Genomic DNA, 19,833 nt, shown 5'->3' on the forward strand with positions numbered 1-19,833 from the left:
CTGGGCTTTCAGGGGTTCCTCTTTAATCCACTACTAATGTGCTAGTCTGCTCGTGCTATGATTAAAAAAAAAAAAAGTAACAAAATACTACAAACCAGGGGTTTTTGTTTTGTTTTGTACTAGATACTATGGAGAGAGGCAGAACTGGAGACTTGAGAAGAATGTTGAGGAACAGCCTGATGTGAGTAGCCTGCACTGCCACCAGAGGCCATGGTGGTGTCCAGGCCTGTGCTGCCACTGAGGGCCATGTCAGGGTCCATGGCTGTGCAGCAGCAGCAGCAGGGGTCTGGGATGATATTGGTGCCCCATGTCACCACCAAAGGCCATGTGAACACCCTGGTCTAGGCTGCTTCCTGGGGCCATGTTGATGTCTGAGGGCTGCACAGAACTGGCTCTGACCTGCCCCTCACCAGCTGCAGCACTTGGGAGAGTCAGCCTCCCCTGGGAAGCACAGTGGAGCTAGCCCTGGTGGTCTGCCTGTAGGAGAGCTGGCCCCACACCTGGACTTGGGAAAGTAGCCTGTGTACCTTGTGGGCAGTGCAGTAGAGGCTGGCCCTGGTGGTGTGGGCACCGGCGAGCAGTCCCTCCCCTCAGCACGGAAGTCATGACACAGACCCAAGGCTACTAGGTCTTGTGGGCTGCAAGAATATATTAAGAGATTCAGCTGTGTATTACAGCTGTCCTTTTCCCAGCCATGGGTCTGTCAAAAGGCAAGCCATTTATTTTGAATATTTGGTGTTATACAGTTTTAAACATTTCAGCTGTTATCTGCTATGAAATTCTTGCGTGCCCAAATACTTCCAAACCATTTTGGCAAACAGGTAAGCTTCTCAGACTCTGTTCCACTAGGTACTACCTTTCCTGCTGAGCCTAGGAGACTAACAGGCTACCAGATGTATAGCTTTGTTTATTGTGCAAATCAAGTTCAGGTCTTCCGAGGTCCCAGAGCAACTTCTTAGATAAACAGGATTTCCTCTCACCTGGTGCTTCAAGCTGTGATGCAAATTGACTAGCTAGCAGTACTCCTCCCCCGCCCTGTCAGGAAACTGGTTGCAGAGAAAAAGAGTGGCAGTTTTATTTTTAGTGATTTATAGATATCTTTACCCTATCACCTGTCCGTTTGTAGTTTGAGCACATTTATGATAGGCTCGGAATGTTTTCACCTAACCACAGTAAGGATAGATTTCTAGCACATAAATTCCTTCTCTGATTTCTTCCAGCTCCTATCTAACTCCGCTTTTATTCTCTTCCCCGTTTGGGGTTGCAAATGAAGTTGCCAGGAAGCTTCTGGTGGGGACCTTGTAATTCTTAGGTTGTATTGTAAACACGAAGGTGTTGCTGGAGTGAGGGGAATGCTCATTCATTGTTGGTGAGAGTGCCATTATGGAAATCAGTGTGGAGCTTCCTTAGGAAGATGTGAATTGTTCTGTCTGAAGATCCAGCTATACTACTCTTGAGCATATACCCAAAGGATATTTCATTCTATCACAGAGACATTTACTCACCCATGTTCCTTGCTGCCCTGTTCACAACAGCCAGAAATTGGAATCAACCTAGATACCCCTCAGTGGATGAATGGATAAAGAAAGGATGGTACAATTGCACAAGGGAGTGCTACTCAACCTTTAAAAGGAACGAAATTCACAGGTAAATTGATGGAACTAAAAAAAAAACCAAAAACCCAAGTGAGGTAACCCAGACCCAGAAAGACAAATATGGTATGTATTCACTTTTATGCAGCTGGTAGCTGTGAAGTCAATAATAACGAAGTTACAATCTGTAGAACCAAAGAGATTATGTACAGGTAAGGGACTAGGTAGAAGGAATGATTTCCCTAGGAAAGGGAACTAGAATAGATAGTTATGGTTGAACAAGAGTGAAGAAATGGGAGGATAAAACAGGGAAAAGGAGGAAAGAGGGAGATGAGCAAAGGAAGATGTTGAGGAACAACAAAAATTGAGGGCCATTTTAGGGGTCACTTGGAAACCTAATACAGTAGAAGCTTCCTAAGTATGTACATATATGAAGGTGATCCAAATGCAATTGACCAATAATAGGGGAGACAGAGCCCCATCTAGACATCTCTTTTACCAAATGAAGATCCCAGTACTGGGAATGGATTACATCTAATCGAGTTATGGGACAAAGAGGTCCCATGAGAAACTCCAAGGAACTCAGGGTGTTGCCAAAACCATAGGTTTCTCTCCACAAACTGACAGCAAGGCCACATTGCTGTAGACAACAGCTACAAAATTCAGGGAGCATGGAGACGTTGAGCTGGTGTCTACACAGAACCTTCATCCATATGTGCTAGTGTTCTTGGTACCAGAATTTACTTTGCATGCTACCAGAGGACAAAGGTAAACACCAACCCAGCTACAAAGCCTTGAGTCTACAGTGGTGTCCCTCCTGCAAGAGACACCAGTGCAGTGGTGGCACAAGGCTTGTGGGAGGAGCCAACCAGTATCTGATTTGGTTTAAGGCCTGCTCCATGAGATGGAACCCATACCTGGCACTGCTTGGGTGACGAAGATCCTGAGACTAGTTGATCAGAGACCTAAGGGAAAACTAATTACTGCTATTATACAAAAGGAGTGTGACAATGAAATGATTTCTAAAGACATTCTGCTATACCAGTGGTTCTCAACCCATGGGTCACAACCTCTTTGGGGGATGAATGATCTTTTCACATGGTTCAGCTATGACCATCAGGAAACACAGATATTTACATTATGATTCATAACAGTAGCAAAATTACAGTTGTGAAGCAGCAATGAAAATAATTTTATGGTTGGGGTCACCACAACGTGAGGAACTGCATCAAAGGGTGGCAGCATTAGGAAGGTTGAGAACCACTCTGTTATACCCATATATCGGTGCCTTGTTCAACCATCATCAGAGAAGCTTCCTCCTGCAGCAGGTGAAAACAGACAGACAATAGGCAGACAGTCAGAGACATAGGGCGCTCAGCCCTAAATGGGATGTCTCCATCAAATCCCTCCCCTCAGAGCTCAGAACCCTGCAGAAGAGGTGGTAGACAGAGTGTAAGAGCTAGAGGAAATGGAGGGCTCCAAGGAAACAAGGCCTTCTAAGCACATCAGGACCTATGCACAGATGATACCAGAGAATGTGGCAGCATGCCACAAGCCAGCACAGGTCTTCACCGGATGGAGTCTTAGAATGAAAGAAGTGGACATACAGCCCATTCACAACCCAGAATCTACCTTCAATTAATAACCATTTGCAAATAAAAAAAATAGTTTTCTCCAAGAGAGTCTCACTGTTGAAACAAACTACTCTTTGTTGTTGTTTTGTTTTGTTTTTTCTTTTATTATTATTATTTTTAAGATTTTATTTATTTATTATGTATAGTGTTCTGCCTGTATATATGCCAGCAGGCCAGAAGAGGGCACCAGATCTCATTATAGATGGTTGTGAGCCACCATGTGGTTGCTGGGAATTGAACTCAGGACCTCTGGAAGAACAGTCAGTACTCTTAACCTCTGAGCCATCTTTCTAGCCCTCTTTTTTATTATTATTGAGAGATTTTCTGTTCATTTTACATACCAACCACAGATTCCCCTCTCCTCCCTCCTCCTGCCCTTCAGCCTTTCCCCTATTCCACCTCCCATTCCCACCTCCTCTAAGGCAAGGCCTCCCATGGGGAGTTAACAGAGCTTGGTACATTCAGTTTCAGCAGGTCCAAGCCCCTGTTCCCAAGGCTGCGCAAGGTGTCCCACCATAGGTACTGGGCTTCAAAAAGCTGGCTCATGTACCAGGGAGAGTTCCCAATCCCACTGCCTGGGGGCCCCCTAAACAGTTCAAACTAAACAGCTATCTCTCCTATCCAGGGGGTCTAGTCCAGTACCATGGAGTCTCCTCAGCTATTGGTCCTCAGTTCATGCGTCTCCACTAGTGTGACTGGCCATCTCTGTACATTTCTCCATCATGATCTCTAAGTCCCTTGCTCATAGAATCCCTCCTCTCTCTCATCGATTGGACTCCTGGAGCTAGGCCTGGTGCCTGGCTGTGGATCTCTGCATCTGCTTATAGATGTAACCAACCGTCTTATTAAATAAGAAACACAGAAACAATGCAAAGAGAAAGCCGAGAGGTCAGAGCTCAGAGCTAAAATCTCACCCTTCCGCCTGCGGTGTCCCAGCTTCCCGAATGAGGGTCCTATTTCCTGTCTGTTCGTCTATTTAAAGTATTTTGTTCTGCCTTCTCATTGGTTGTAAGCCCAAACACGTGACTGCCTCGTCACTGTCTGAATGTACAGCCCCCTAGGTCTTAAAGGCATATGTCTCCAATGCTGGCTATATCCCTGAACATACAGATATCTATGGGATTAAAGGCGTGTGCCACCACCGCCACACTCTTGCTATGGCTCTAATAGCTCTGACCCCCGGGCAACTTTATTTATTAACATACAATCAAAATCACATTTCAGTACAATTAGATTACCACCACATCTGCTTCCATCAGTCACTGGATGAGGCTTCTATGATGACTGTTAGGGTATTCAGCCATCTGATCACTAGAGTAGGCCAGTTCAGGCACCCTTTTGACTATTGCCAGTAGTCTAAGTTGGGGTCATCCTTGTGGATTCCTGGGAACTTCCCTAGCACTCTGTTTCTCCCTAGTTCCATGATGTCTTCATTTATCATGGTATCTCTTTCCTTGCTCTCCCACTCTGTCCCTGTTCCAGCTCAAACCTCCTATTCCCCTATGTTCTCATGCCCCATCCCTTGCCCTCTATTACCCTCTTCTCACCCCCAGTTTGCTCATATAGATCTCATCTATGTCTCCTTCACTGGCTGATTCATGCATCCTTCCTAGGGTCCTTCCTGCTAGCTAGCCTCCCTGGAGCTATGGGTTGTAGTCTGGTTATCCTTTGCTTTACATCTAGTATCTACTTATGAGTGAATACATACTAAAATTGTCCTTCTGAGTCTGGGTTACCTCACTCAGCATGATAGTTCCTAGTTCCATCCATTTGCCTGCAAATTTCATGATGTCATTATTTTTCTCTGCTGAGTATTACTCTATTGTGTATATGTACCACATTTTCTTTTTTTTAAAAAAAATTTTATTTTATAATTTAATTTAATGTTACATATCAGCCAGGGATTCCCTTGCCTCCCCCCTCCGCCTCCTCCCCTACCCCCCATTCCCATCTCCTCCAGGGCAGAGACTCCCCTGGGGATTGGGTTCAACCTGGTAGATTCAGTTCAGGCAGGTCCAGTCTCCCAGGCTGAGCTAAGTGTCTTTGCATAAGCCCCAGGCTCCAAACAGCCAGCTCATGCACTGAGGACAGGTCCCAGTCCCACTGCCTGGATACTTCCCAAACAGTTCAAGCTAATCAACTGTCTCACTTATCCAGAGGGCCTGATCCAGTTGGGGGCTCCTCAGCTATTGGTTCATAGTTCATGCCTTTCCATTTGTTTGGCTATTTGTCCCTGTGCTTTTTCCAGTCTTGGTCTCTACAATTCTTTCGCATACAAACCCTCCTCTTTCTTGCCAATTGGACTCCTGGAGCTCTACCTGGGGCCTGGCGGTGGATCTCTGCATCTGGTTCCCTCAGTCATTGGATGAGATTTCTAGCATGACAATTAGGGTGTTTGGCCATCCTATCACTAGAGTAGGTCAGTCCGGGCTTTCTCTCACCCATTGCCAGTGATCTATTGTGGAGGTATCTTTGTGGATTTCTGTGGACCTCTCTAGCACTTTGCTTCTTCCTATTCTCATGTGGTCTTCATTTATCATGGTCTCTCTCTCTCTCTTTTTCTTTTTATTATCATGGTCTCTTATTTCTTGTTCTCCCTCTCTGTTCTTGATCCAGCTGGGATCTCTCACTCCCCTAAGCTATCTTCCCCTCAAATCTTACCCTTCATTACCCCCACTCATGTTCAGGTTGTTTATGTAGATCTCATCCATTTCTCTGTCATTGGGCAATCCCTGTGTCTTTCTTAGGGTCCTGTTTTCTAGGTAGCCTCCCTGGAGTTGTGAGTAGCAGTCTAGTCATCTTTGTTTTACATCTAGTATCCTCCTATGAGTGAGTACATACCATGTTTGTCTTTCTGAGTCTGGGTTACCTCACTCAGGATGATTTTTTCTAGATCCATCCATTTGCCTGCAAACCTCATGATGTCATTGTTTTTCTCTGCTGAGTAGTACTCTATTGTGTATATGTACCACATTTTATTTATCCATTCTTCTGTTGAAGGGCATCTAGGTTGTTTCCACGTTCTGGCTATTACAAACAATGCTCATATGAACATAGCTGAGCAAGAGCCCTTGTGGTATGATTGAGCATTCCATGGGTATATGCCCAAGAGTGGTATAGCTGGGTCTTGGGGGAGATTGATTCCCAATTTTCTGAGAAAGCACCATATTGATTTCCAAAGTGGTTGTACAAGCTTGCATTCCCATCAGCTGTGGAGGAGAGTTCCCCTAGCTCCACATCCTCTCCAGCATAAGCTGTCTTCAGTGTTTTTGATCTTAGCCATTCTGATAGTTGTGAGGTGGTGTCTCAGAGTCGTTTTGATTTGCATTTCCCTGATGACTAGGGATGTTGAGCAATTCCTTAAATTTCTTTCAGCCATTTGAGCTTCCTCTGTTGAGGATTCTCTATTTAGTTCAATAGTCCATTTCTTAATCAGACTGTTGGGCGTTTTGATGTCTAATTTCTTGAGTTATTTATATATTCTGGATATCAGCCCTCTGTCAGATGTGGGGTTGGTGAAGACCTTTTCCCATTCTATAGGCTGTTGCTTTGTCTTGTTGACCATATCCTTTGCTCTACAAAAGCTTCTCAATTTCAAGAGGTCCCATTGATTGTTTCTCTCAGTGTCTGTGCTACTGGTGTTATATTTAGGAAGTGATCTCCTATGCCAATGCGGTACCACATTTTCTTAATCCCTTCTTCAGTTGAGAAACAAACTACTTTTTTTTTTTTTTAGATTTATTTATTTATTATGTACACAGGAGAGGGTGCCAGATCTCATTACAGATGGTTGTGAGCCACCATGTGGGTGCTGGGAATTGAACTCAGGACCTCTGGAAGAGCAGTCAGTGCTCTTAACCTCTGAGCCAACTCTCCAGCCCCAAACTACTCTTAAGGTTAGGGTGTATGCCAAGCAGTAGATGGCCAACAACATGAATTCAAGGGCACCTTTAGAGGTTCTTTGTCTCATAGTGTTGTATCATGGATTTTTTCAACCTTATGGCTCCTTTGTGTATATATTAGGGTTCTTAGTTTTGTGTCTTTACTGGATTCCCGTGGGTGTGAATGTGTATGTTTCTGTTTATATGTGTGTTACTTGTGCTGAAGGGGTTAAATTCTCCCACCCTCAGAACTGAATTTAGGTTCCAGTTCTTTAAAAAGGAGCCTGCATATTTTTTTTCAGGGTCATTGCCATCTTGTACAGGTGAATGACCTCACATATACTGGAATATTAATAAATGCTCTTTGCTCTTACATACTATTTGAGTCTGGGGTCTTCCTTCAGCACTTCTTTGGACCCTACAGTGCTTTTTCTTTGGTCCTTTTCCTTGTTTGTTTTCTCTGTCCTATTCCAATTGTTCTTTTTTAGTTTTATCTTACCTTTCTTTGTTATTATTCCTTAATGCCTGTTTGTTTTCTAACAAGAGAGAGAAAGGAGGTGAATGTAAGGGGTGGTGGAGAGAAACTGGGAGGAGTCACTGGAGGGGAAACCATAATTAGAATATATTGTATAAAAAATCCATTTTCAGTAAAAGAGAAGAGTCTTACAATATAAACTCCATTTTGTAAGACTTCTTCAACTATCTTAACACTTTTGTTTTTCATTCATATATTATATAATCTGATCTGTATTGGTGAATTGTTCCATTGTATTGTTGATTAGCATTCATTCATAAGACTATATGCAATGAGCTTGTTTATGGTTCTATTGATAGATCCTGTCTTGACTTTTTAGATGTTACCAAATAAAGATGTGTTATGGACATACATATACAAGTCTTCTTGTACATGTGTCTGTTATTTATCTTGTGAATTTGCCTGAAGATTGAATTCCTTTGTGCTATAGGATGGTCCTTTTACTCTGTGAATGTGTGTTGCTCTCATTTGTTGATAATAAAGCAGTTTTGGCCTATGGCAAGGCAAGGTTAGGTTAGGCGGTTCAATCAAACTGAGGACTTGGAGGAGAGTCAGAGTCAGGCAGATGCTGTGAGCTGCCCAAGAAGCAAGATGTGAAAGGACCAGTAAGGCACTGGCCACGTGGCAATATGTAGATTAATAGAAATGGGTTAATTTAAATATAAGAGCTAATTAGTAATATGCCTGAGCCATCAGCCAAGCATTCATAATTCATATAAGCCTCTGTGATAATTTTGGAAGCAACTGCTGAGTATAATCAGGCAGATGGGACAGAAAGCTGTGCCTCCATTTACACCTTTGTTATAGGACATATTAATTACATATAATTATAGATTACATCATGATGTTTTCCACACATGTGTAAAATGTATTTTGATTGTGTGTACCTTCCTCATTTCCCTTCCTTATCCTTGCTTCCTGTTTTCCTGATTTCCTTCCTCTTTCCAACTGGTCTCCTTCCATTTTCATAGGTTAGGAGTTATTGGAGTTTCTTACGGGAGCCTCACCAGTGGAGAGAATGTCTTATTTCTCTAGCAACCAACAATTCACTGCCTATAAATCCTCAGGATGGGTGGGGACTTGGGAACTCCTCCCACTTCCATAATTGAATGTTGACTGGCTCAGGTCTGGTGTAGGTAATCACTGGTGCTAACAGTTCATGAGTGCATGAAAACAAAACAAAATAGAAAAGAACAGAGAGTTCATGAGTATCATGGCCATGCCATGTCCCGAAGGCAACATTTCTCAACACTCCACTTCTTCCTCCAGCTCTAAGATCCTTTCCACCTCTTCTTCTGTCGTGTTTCCTGTTGTCAACACTCTTGTCAAGACTTGAATTTTAAGTCATTGCAGTATTGCATTTTAGAGGGGTGTATGGCTTTTTAATTGGGACTTTTATTTATGTGTAGTTGAATTGGTAACAGTAAGGATCTTTGACATGTACAAACTGGCTATTTTATATATTTATTTCATGAAATGTTCAAGATGTTTCTCATTTTTCACTAGGTTGTCTTAGCTAATTTATATTATTGAATTGAGGCTTTATTTACAGATTTTGTGCATACATCCTTCATCAGATACATATATAAAGAAAATTTCTACTTTTCATTTGTCTATTACTTTTAATGGTCTGAACTTCAAATAAAATTCATATAAAGTCAATTTAATATGCTCTAGAATGGGATGACTATCTTATTTTATCTGAATTTCTTGAATGCAATCACAAGGTTTCTTAAAGGTGGACCAGAAGGCAGAAGAAGGGAGTCAAAGGACAATTTGACTATGCTATAAATTCAGAAGCAACTTCCCAGAGCCACAGTTCCAGCACACCTTCACTATATATTGTTCCCTAGACATGACAGAGAAAACACACCCATAAAATTTCAACAATCTTGTTTTCTGAACAAGATTGGTGTAATGACAACACCAGGTGATAAGCCAACACGGGCAGGGACACATAACAATAGTGAAGAGATCATGATCTTAGAAGTGAGAGGGGACATGGGAAGAGTTGATGGCGGCAGGGGGGGGACAGGAGTGATATACATACGAAGTTATAAACAAAATTTTAAAAAATTAACTGTTAAGAATGGATAGAAGTAATGTTTCTGACTTTGAAGATAAGAAGGGAGCATTTTGAAGAAACAAGAGAATTCTGTTTTACAGTCCCATCTTCCCCCAAGAAACCCAGCTTTTACCATATTTTACACTTTGTACTGCAAGTCTGTACTATTGAATAGCAAAGGATATAATGCATTTCTGTAGTTTTATACCATAGAGTGTTCTGTGGTTTATTTATTTAATTATTGTTATTTTATATGACATATTTAGCATGCAGATATGTGCAGCACATATGTGCAGTGTTGGCAGTGGCCAGAAGAAGACATCAGAACCCCTTGAAGTGGAATGTAGGCGGAGTCCCCATGTGAGTGCTGGGAATTGAACTGAGGTTCTCTGAAAGAGCATCCAATGCTGTTAACCACTGAGTCACCTCTCCAGCCCTGTGATATCTTAAAAAAAAAGACTATAGAATATTTACATAACCTTCATATAATAAAGGGTGTTTTAATTTTTAAGTAAGTATGGAGATTATAATCTATTATTGAGAAAATTAACAGACCCCACTGATGAAGGAATACATTTTTTTTTTTTTTTTTTTTTTTTTTTTTGGTTTTTTCGAGACAGGGTTTCTCTGTGTAGCTTTGCGCCTTTCCTGGAGCTCACTTGGTAGCCCAGGCTGGCCTCGAACTCACAAAGATCCACCTGGCTCTGCCTCCCGAGTGCTGGGATTAAAGGCGTGTGCCACCACGCCCGGCTGAAGGAATACATTTTTAATATTTATAATATAAATATTCTAAACCATAAAATTATTGAATATTTCCATATTATGCAATCAATATGTGAATTGTATTTGTGTGTATTTGAAAATTGAGAAACTGTCAGTGAAAACTGATGGAAAAGGCAAAGAAAAATTTGATGACCAAAGTGTAGAGTTTATTCTTCAATATCTAGAACATGTTAATGTTGTTTACATAGGATTGGTAGAAGTTTGTATAAACTGACTAAAGGGAACTAAAGGTACAGGAACACTCTTAGACATCCAAGATTTCTGCCTCAACTGACTGTATAATTTGTCTCTGGATGAATCTCCCAGGGACACGATGTCTAAAGGCTATTAAAACATGTGAGATACATTCCTCCTCAAGGGAAACAACACACTATTAGTCCTATCCCTTGTGTCAAAATGTGAATGGAGAGGTCACTCCACCCTAATGATCTCCTGGGAATTGAAGAGTCATTCATAAATGCTTTCATTTACCTCTCGCTAGCATCTTCCCCTTCTGAAAGTGCACTCACTTCTTCCAAATTCTTTCCATTACACCTGCAAACCAAGAGACTCCACTCTGATGAGTTGACCACTGCAGTGGGTAAGTGAGGAAGAATCCTGGCCCTGTATCTGTGATCTTATCAAATCACAGGCTCCTAGTTCACTTCTCAGTGTCTAAGGACTGTGCTCTGAAGACCTGTCTGTGGGAGAAAAGGATCTTCCTGACACCAGTGATCCTTTCTAAAAAAAAATTTAAAGTCACATTTATTTGTGTTTGTGTGTGTGTGTGTGTGTGTGTGTGCATGTGCTTGTGTGCACACATATTCACACATGCACATACATGCATTTGTGCCTTGGTGCACATTTGGAGGTCAAAGGACAACTTGTGAGAGCCAGTTCTCTTCTTCCATTGTGTGGCTTCTAGGGATCTAACACAGATCAAAAGTCTTGGCAGCCAGTGTCGTTACCTGCTGAGCCATCTCTCAGGCCCAACACCAATGATTCTATGATAAGTCAGTGGGCACTTAATAGGAAGCTATTGATTTCAAGTTAGAACAGCTAATGTCCTCAGAAAAACTTCCAGGATTTCAGTAGAGGTTTTTTGGCAAAAGAAATGAGTTTAGAATATGTTCTGACTAAACTAAGATTCCTTGGTACTGATGCTTTGACCCTTCACAGTTTCAATGATGAGTGATTATTTCTCTCCCACTTTGGTGTATTCCCCGTGACTCTTCCGTGAGACTGGGGTGGAAGTAACAGCAAATCTGTGCTCTAATAGGCTGAACTTGAACTTCCTAAACTACTGAGATGTTTTGACATGGTGGGGCTTCCAGAGTTTACTCAGCCAAAGGAGATCACATGGCCATCATTTTAGGGAGAACATCATGGAGTGTCTGCTGTTGTACACTGTTCAAAATTGTTCTGTGCTCTTGGCAGTTTATTCTGCACCAGGCCATGGAATGGAACTTAGAAAATGGCCATCTGCATTTCTTTCAGGTGGATGCAATGTATTGGCTTGGCTGGTTAAGGCAAGTGCTAATGGCAATTAAGAAAGAGTAGCTCACTAGTGTAAAGCACTGACTGGGGACCTAGAAGACATGTCACAAAGCCTACGAGACCCTAGGTTTTCTTTTCCTGGGCAGAAGACTACAGACCCCCCCCCCCCATAATAGTCCTAGCAGAACTGTTATGAATTGCCTGTTAAGTCACTTCCCTACACTTTGAATGGCTTTGTAATTTTATTAAGGTTAATTGCTTAGGTTTTGGATAAGCACTGACTCTCTCTGACATTTACCTTTGTATGACTCAGAATCTGTGGGCCCTCAACAATGGGGGGCTTCCTGGTATTGATGGTTCAATTATCATTCCCTTCCACCTGAACAACAACAACAACAACAAAAACCTGTCTAAAATAGGTCACAGAAACTGAGCTAGAATTCAAAGGGCATTTTCCCATGTACGTGCCATCCTTAAATGGGGGCTCTATTTAGAGTAAAGCTAGAGATTCTCACAGTTAGGGTCTAGACACCAGCAGACAAGGAAGGAAAACTTTGAGGCAAAACTTTTCTATGATTCTTTCCTTTTGCTCTAGGAGGTAAGACTCAGCAGGCACTTTGCCTAGATAAATTCCTCTGTTGGGATTTGTGGTTATGGAGGCTCCTCCATTCTGGTGGTGGAAGCATCTCCTCTGCTAACAATGGAGAGGTGAGATCACATAAGGTTTAGGACATAGGCACTGAGGGCCTAAACTTTAGGACTTTTCAAAAATATACTTTGGGTTCATGGCTTTCTCTTATAATTAATATTGCTCCCCTCTTCCCATGTGTCTTCTGAAAGATGCATGCTCTTGTATTTGCATCCTCAAAAGCCTATACACTGGATCAAACTGCATTTCAACTACTGAAGCAGAAGCTCCCACACCACCCAGCATGAGAACCTGCTCATTCGTCCATTCTTCTTTATTAGCTTTCCTCCTTGATCACTCAACCCCATCAGTTTATTTTATCAAATGTATTGTCTGAAACACAAGATTTGCCCTATAAAAGTCAGTTGTTTTTTCTTACATCTCAACTTCATCCAGTACAGCATTAAAAAAAATAAACTTAAGATTTATTTTAAATTCTGTGTATATGTGTGTATATGTGAAAGTGAATATGTAGACATGAGTGCAGGTGCCTGTGGAGGCCAGAGGAAGAAGTCAGATCCCTGGAACTGGAGTTACAAGCAATTGTGATCTGCCCTACAAGAGTACTGAGAGCAGGCCTGGCGAGATGGCACTGGAGAGATGGCTCCGAGGTTAAGAGCACTGGCTAGTTCAATTCCCAGCAATCATATGGTGGCTCACAGCTATCTGTAATGAGATCTGGCGCCCTCTTCTGGCCTGAAGGGATATATGCAAGCAGAAGCAGAACACTGTATACATATGAACCAAGGGCTGAGGGGCCCCCAACTGGATCAGGCAGGGTCAGACAGTTGATTGGCTTGGTTTGTTTGGGAGGCGTCTAGGCAGTGGTATGGGGTCCTGTGCTGTTTGAAACCTGGGGCTTATGCAGGGACGCTTGGCTCAGTCTGGGAGGAGGGAACTGGACTGAGTCTACCAGGTTGGTCTTGGTCTGGTTTTGACCTGGAGGAGGTGGGAATCGGGGAGGGAATGGGGGAGGGGTGGCGGGAAGGGAGAGAACAAGGGAATCTGTGGCTGATATGTAGAACTGAATGGCATTGTAAAATAAAATAAAAGGAAAAAAATTAAAAAACAAACAAACAAAAACTAGCAAGAATGCTAGCGGCAAAAAAAAAAAAAAAAAAAAAAGGTAAATCTTAAAAAAAAAAAGAGTACTGAGAACAGAATTTAGGTCCTCTGGAAGAGCAGTGCTCTATCTTAACCTCTGAGCCATTTCTCTAGCCCCCAGTACAGCATTTTAAATACTTATATTTTTTATCTTTTCCCTCTTTTTTCTCACTCCTCTCCTTTCCCCCCCTCACACTTGGCATTTCCCCACTTTCAAAAATTAGCTTATTTTAAAGAGTCTTATTCACATTTTCTGACTTACATAAATAACTTTTTCTGGTTTTTTTTTTTTTTTTTTTTTTTGAGCTGAGGATCGAACCCAGCCAGGGCCTTGCGCTTGCTAGGCAAGCGCTGTGCCACTGAACTAAATCCCCAACGCCATGAATGACTTTTTTATATTGTTTACTAATTGATATAAATGCACATCAAAATGAAGTGAAGCCATTGCCAAATAGATCAGGCAATAAATAATCAATCTACAGGTATTTCTTCATCTTGGGAATAGGAAGTGCTTCCATGCAGGAGTGCTGGCCTGTTACCAACAATCTGCGCTCGAGTGGAACTGTTACCTTTTATAAATGATTCTGAAAGAATCTCTGTCCTCAGGCTCAAGAACCAGCAGATCCCGCAGAGGCCATGTACAACCTAAGCTGTTACAACCCGACTTCTTTCATCCTTGTTGGGATACCCGGCTTGGAAAAGTTCCACATCTGGATCGGGATTCCCTTTTGCATCATCTATGTTGTGGCTATTGTAGGCAACTGCATCCTCCTCTATCTGATTGCAGTGGAGCAGAGCCTCCATGAGCCCATGTTTATGTTCCTGTCCATGCTGGCCAGCACAGACCTCATCTTGTCCACTGCCACAGTACCCAAACTGCTCAGCAACCTCTGGTTTGGCTCCCAAGAAATTACCTTCTCTGGTTGTCTCACTCAGATGTTTTTTCTGCACTTCAGCTTTGTAGTGGACTCGGCTATCCTGTTAGCCATGGCGTTTGATCGCTACGTGGCTATTTGCTTGCCCTTGAGGTACAACACCATCCTGACTCCGCAGGTGATGGTCAAGATTATGGTGAGCATTATTGTGAGGAGCTTCTCAGTCATCCTGCCAGATGTATTCCTGCTGAAGCGGCTGCCATTTTGCAAAACACGTGTTATCCCTCACACATATTGTGAGCATATAGGCGTTGCCAGGCTTTCCTCTGCAGACATCTCTGTCAACATCTGGTATGGGTTTTCTGTTCCTCTCATGACTGTCATCTCAGATGTCATCCTGATTGCTGTATCCTACATCTTTATCCTCAGGGCAGTTTTTCTGCTCTCTTCCCAGGGTGCCCGCCAAAAGGCCCTGAGCACATGTGGTTCCCATGTCTGTGTCATCCTCATGTTCTACACACCTGCCTTCTTCTCCATTCTTGCTCATCGTTTTGGGCACAGTGTCCCTCGTAATGTTCTCATCTTATTTGCCAACTTCTATGTGGCTATCCCTCCGGCTCTAAATCCAGTTGTTTATGGAGTGAAGACCAAGCAGATCCAGGACAAATTCCTTCTTCTCTTCTCTTTGAGGAAGACACAATGAGTGGGCACTGAGAACTAAAGTTAGGTTACACCGATGTGGTGACACTTTTATCTCCTGCGCATTTGAAATGCAAGTGATCATTCTATCCATGTTCAAAGAGCAGTTGAAGAGGAGAGGGGAGAGACCTACCAGCCCTCTGGAAAAACGGAGGCTTCTTTTGCTTGAGTTGTCATACTCTTTGGTGGACGAAGCTGATGATCTTTCGTGCTAACGAGCACCGCCACAACTGAGGTTTGCATTTCTTACTGATAGATACTTGAAGGACTGGTGTTTCCTACCACCTGTGTGTTCCACAGCTTCTGAATGAAGGGCGGTGTACTGTACTTTTCCTTCTCAAGTACTTACCAATTCTAATATTTCTGCTAGAATTATTCATTTCTTTTGCTTACATTTCTTCAGACCATTGTTCCTCCTGTTTCCTTTACTTGTTTAGAAAATGAATGAAATAGACAAGCATCTCTCTTTAATTCCTTTTCACCCTGCCCTTGTTGGATTAAATAGAGTTGTTTTTCTTTTGGTCCTAATTTTCTTAATTGCATGCTTGAAGAAAAATCACTTTTTGTGACTTATTGTGGTTTTTTAGTAGTAATATATTTAGTAGTAGTATATTTAATTAAAATAATTTTGAAAAAGTAATGCTAGTTAATTTAGTTTACAGATGAGAAGAAAGAGCTGTAAAGATTATACAACATATTAATAGACCTAGTATGCATATAGGGGTTTCAGTAATTCTGAACTCTGAACAATATATATAATAATCTTGTGAATTCACATGCACACATAGATTATAAATCCTTCAAAATTAATTCCTTCAAAACTGATTTAGAACCTCCCTTCATAAAAAGTGTATTCCTCTTTGTTTTCCTTTATAGCAAATGGCACCACCAAAAACATGGCTGTTAAAGCAGAAACTGATTGTGTGTATTCTGTTCTCTTATGCTGTCCTGTAGCAAAAATAGTCCAGCATTTGAATTGAATATTTGAATTTGAAGTGCTTATAAGTTATTCTGGTGGAGATGTGATTGTGTGATTTTGTGTGTGTGTGTGTGTGTGTGTGTGTGTGTGTGTGTGTGTGTGTGTGTGGTGTACGTATGCATGTGTATGAGTGTATGTGTATGTGCATACGTGTTACATTTTCACCTTTGTTCACCTTTGGACTATGCTCCAACCTATTGTCTATCTCTCCATAAATATTTCAAGGTCCTTTTGGAAGAAGTTGCCACCTTGCCCCATAATTGGCTCCATCTACAAACAGCAGAGTGAACATTTCACAATTCACAATGTGTTTGTCACTTTTCATCTTTCTGAAACTCTTCAATGATTCCATTGTCCTAGGATCATGTATACATGTTCTTCTTCATAATATTCAAACTTTGCATCTTATTTACATGGATTCATGCTTAACTTATTTCCAATTCATCTTCACTTTCATGACTCTTGGAGCAAACTGCTCTAGATGTTCTATTTTTGTGTTATCATATTCTGTGCCCTGTTATTTTGTATGAAACAAGACTTAGCATGGTGTTCTGTGTAGTATGGACAATGATCTCTGCTAGTCACGCTTTGGGCTTTCAATGAGTGAATTTATTAAGTATATAACAAGCCAAAGCAAAAAAAAAAATCAAATGATAGGTAGACATATAGACAGATGACATGACATCATCAAATTGGATGCTTAGTATATCCAGCAGAAATTCACCAAGGGATCCTGGCTGAACCAGTCAGCTGAAGTTCCAGATACAGTGTCCTGGGAATAATAGAATGTCCTCTCAGGCAAATGTCCTCTCGGAAAAGGACAAACAGCAGCAAGGTAACATCAGCAAATCTGGGGCTTGCAAACATCTTACTGAAACTGACTAGGGAAGTGGAGTCAGGGAAGTTCTGGCTGAGCTTTTTCTCTATGGAGGAGCTTCCTCTGGTTGATCCTGCTTCTCTTCCACACCACAGCCACTTCCATCCCACGGGGCAAACAGCAGCGACCTCTGTTGGAAATGCTTTCTAGCTGTTCTCAAGAATACATTTAAAATTTTTAACATAATATTTTTATTGATTATTTGGAGATTTCACATAATACACCCTGATCACATTCACTTTCTAGTCCTCCCAGGTCCATCCCCTACCTTTCTGACCTCCCCCAAAACAATAGAAGAAGAAGAAAAAAGAGGAAAAAAAGTATCAAGTCCAATTTGTGTTGCCAGTACACTCACTGGAGCATGGTCAAACCTCCAGTGGCCACCCCCTTAAAATCCTTCCCCAACCTTACCCCCACCGGAAGCCATCAACTGTGAAGAGCTACACTGCAGCATCACTAACACAATTTTTAAGAGTTCTTTTCTTTTTTTTTTGGTTTTTTTCGAGACAGTGTTTCTCTTGTGTAGCTTTGCGCCTTTCCTGGAACTCACTTGGTAGCCCAGGCTGGCCTCGAACTAAGAGTTCTTTTCAATGATTGCCTGTCTACTGCTTCTTTTGTGGGGTGGGGTGATGTGGGATGAGGTAGAGAGATTGTCACAGAAGCCTTCTGTGTCTCTCCTTCTCAACTGTGAGCCTACAGTCATCGATACCACCCTACAAGAATCTTCCTTGAAGGGTACATTATTTTTCCCTTGAGGTGTTTTGTTGTTGTCTTTTCTTCCTGTCACAGAGTTAGAGTGGTCTTAGAGGATACTTTGAGGCAAATATACTTATGAAAAAAAATGGGAGTGGGGCAACCTCACTTTCAGAACCAGCTTCTTGGTGAGCTGAAACAGCATGACAATTGACCAATGCAATGCACATCTCATATATGTTGGGTGGAAGCTATGCATAAACCTGCTTTTATTTAAAAAACAAACCTGAGGATATATCCTAGAATCTGCAGGGGAAATGAAATCATGCATATTTAGTCACGGTGAACATATCGAGTCCCTTCAGAGTCACGTTAGACCTGGTGTGTATGTGTCATTTCTCTTGTTTTGTCCAATACCCTATTAGAAGCTCACAGGAGTCTCTGGTGGTGGCTGCTTTATTAGACCACACTCAAAAAGTTTTCAAATTTGGGCCAGTGAGATGGTTCAGTAGTTCTCTGAATGGTACTTGACACCAAGCCTGAGTACCTGAATTCAATCCCTGGGAACCACATGGTGGAAAGAGGATTGTCCTCTGACTTACAGATGCTCATGTGTGACACACTGCTGTGGTATTGTATTCCCCCAAATATTGTGCATGCTAATAAACTTATCTGGGGTCAGAGACAGAGCAGCCACCATATTAAACATGGAGGATAGGCAGTGGTAGCACACGCCTTTAATCCTAGCATTCCAGAGGCAGAAATCCATGTGTTCAAGGATACAGCCAAGCATGGTGACTCATGCCTTTAATCCCAGAAAGCGAGTCTTTAATCCCAGGGAGTGGTGGTAGAAAGCAGAAAGGTATATGAGGCATGAGAACCAGAAACTAGAAGCATTTTGGCCTGGTTAAGCATTTGGTTGGTTAAGTTTTCAGGCTTCTAGCAACACAGTTCAGCTGAGACCCATTCTGGATGAGGACTCAGAGGCCTCCAGTCTGAGGAAACAAGACCAGCTGAGGATCCGGCGAGGTGAGGTAGCTGTGGCTTGTTCTGTCTCTCTGACCATCCAGCATTTCACCCCAATAACTGGCCCCAGGTTTGATTTTATTAATAAGAACTTTTAAGATTCATGCTACACACTGCTTTTAACTGGAGTTGCTAACATTTTCTTTCTTTTCTAACCTGCTTATTTCCTGCAGTGCATTATTTAGTCCATTGTTTTTTGTGTCTTAAACTCACCTGTCTTTCCTATATAATCTAGCCCCTATTCCTAGACTTTAAAGTCTTTTTCTCTAGTTTTTTGGAAATTGCTGAAAATAACCCCATGAGGCAGGTTGATAGTATTATTCATTAATTAAAACAATCAATTTCACCACATTTGCTGTAACACAAATCTTAAAAGGTCTTATTAAATAAAAAACTCAGTGCCAGCTATTGAGGTGAATTTCAAAAGATCAGAGAGACAGAACAAGCCACAGCTAACCTCGCCTTGCCAACTTCTCAGCTGATCCTGTTTCCTCAAACTGGAAGCCTCTGAGTCCTCACTGGAATGGATCTCAGCTGAGCTGCTGCTAAAGCCTAAAAGCTTAAAAACCTCTAGTTCCTGGTCCTCACGTCTTATATACTTTTCTGTTTCCTACTATCACTTCCTGGGATTAAAGGTGTGTTTCCCAAGCAAGACATGAGATCTCAAGTGCTGGGATTAAAGGCATGTGTCACCATGTCTGGTTGTTTCCAGTGTGGCCTTGAACTCACAGAGATCTGGATGGATCTCTGCCTCCAGAATGCTAGGATTAAAGACTTGTGCTACCACTGCCTAACCTCTATGTTTAATATAGTGGCTGTTCTGTTCTCTGACCCCCAGATAAGTTTATTGGGGTTCACAATGTATCAACCACAACTTACCTTGTTTTAGATACTTAAATTCACATAATTTCTCCTTTCTCTTTTTT

The 19,833-nt window shown here is 41.9% G+C and overlaps 1 protein-coding gene across 1 annotated transcript; it reads left to right on the forward strand.

Moving 5' to 3' along the window:
* The first annotated feature begins 14,394 nt into the window (after positions 1-14,394).
* LOC102911388 (olfactory receptor 52H1-like) lies at positions 14,395-15,336 on the forward strand. The gene has a single exon (XM_006979030.3). It carries the CDS (start codon positions 14,395-14,397, stop codon positions 15,334-15,336), a length of 942 nt encoding a protein of 313 aa, XP_006979092.1.
* The last annotated feature ends 4,497 nt before the right edge of the window (positions 15,337-19,833 follow it).

Source organism: Peromyscus maniculatus, chromosome 1, assembly GCF_049852395.1.
Source record: "Peromyscus maniculatus bairdii isolate BWxNUB_F1_BW_parent chromosome 1, HU_Pman_BW_mat_3.1, whole genome shotgun sequence".
Classification (NCBI taxonomy): domain Eukaryota; kingdom Metazoa; phylum Chordata; class Mammalia; order Rodentia; family Cricetidae; genus Peromyscus; species Peromyscus maniculatus.

What these genes read in the sequence shown, in the direction of transcription:
- LOC102911388 (XM_006979030.3), top strand. Translation starts at nt 14,395, where the DNA reads ATGTACAACCTAAGCTGTTACAACCCGACTTCTTTCATCCTTGTTGGG.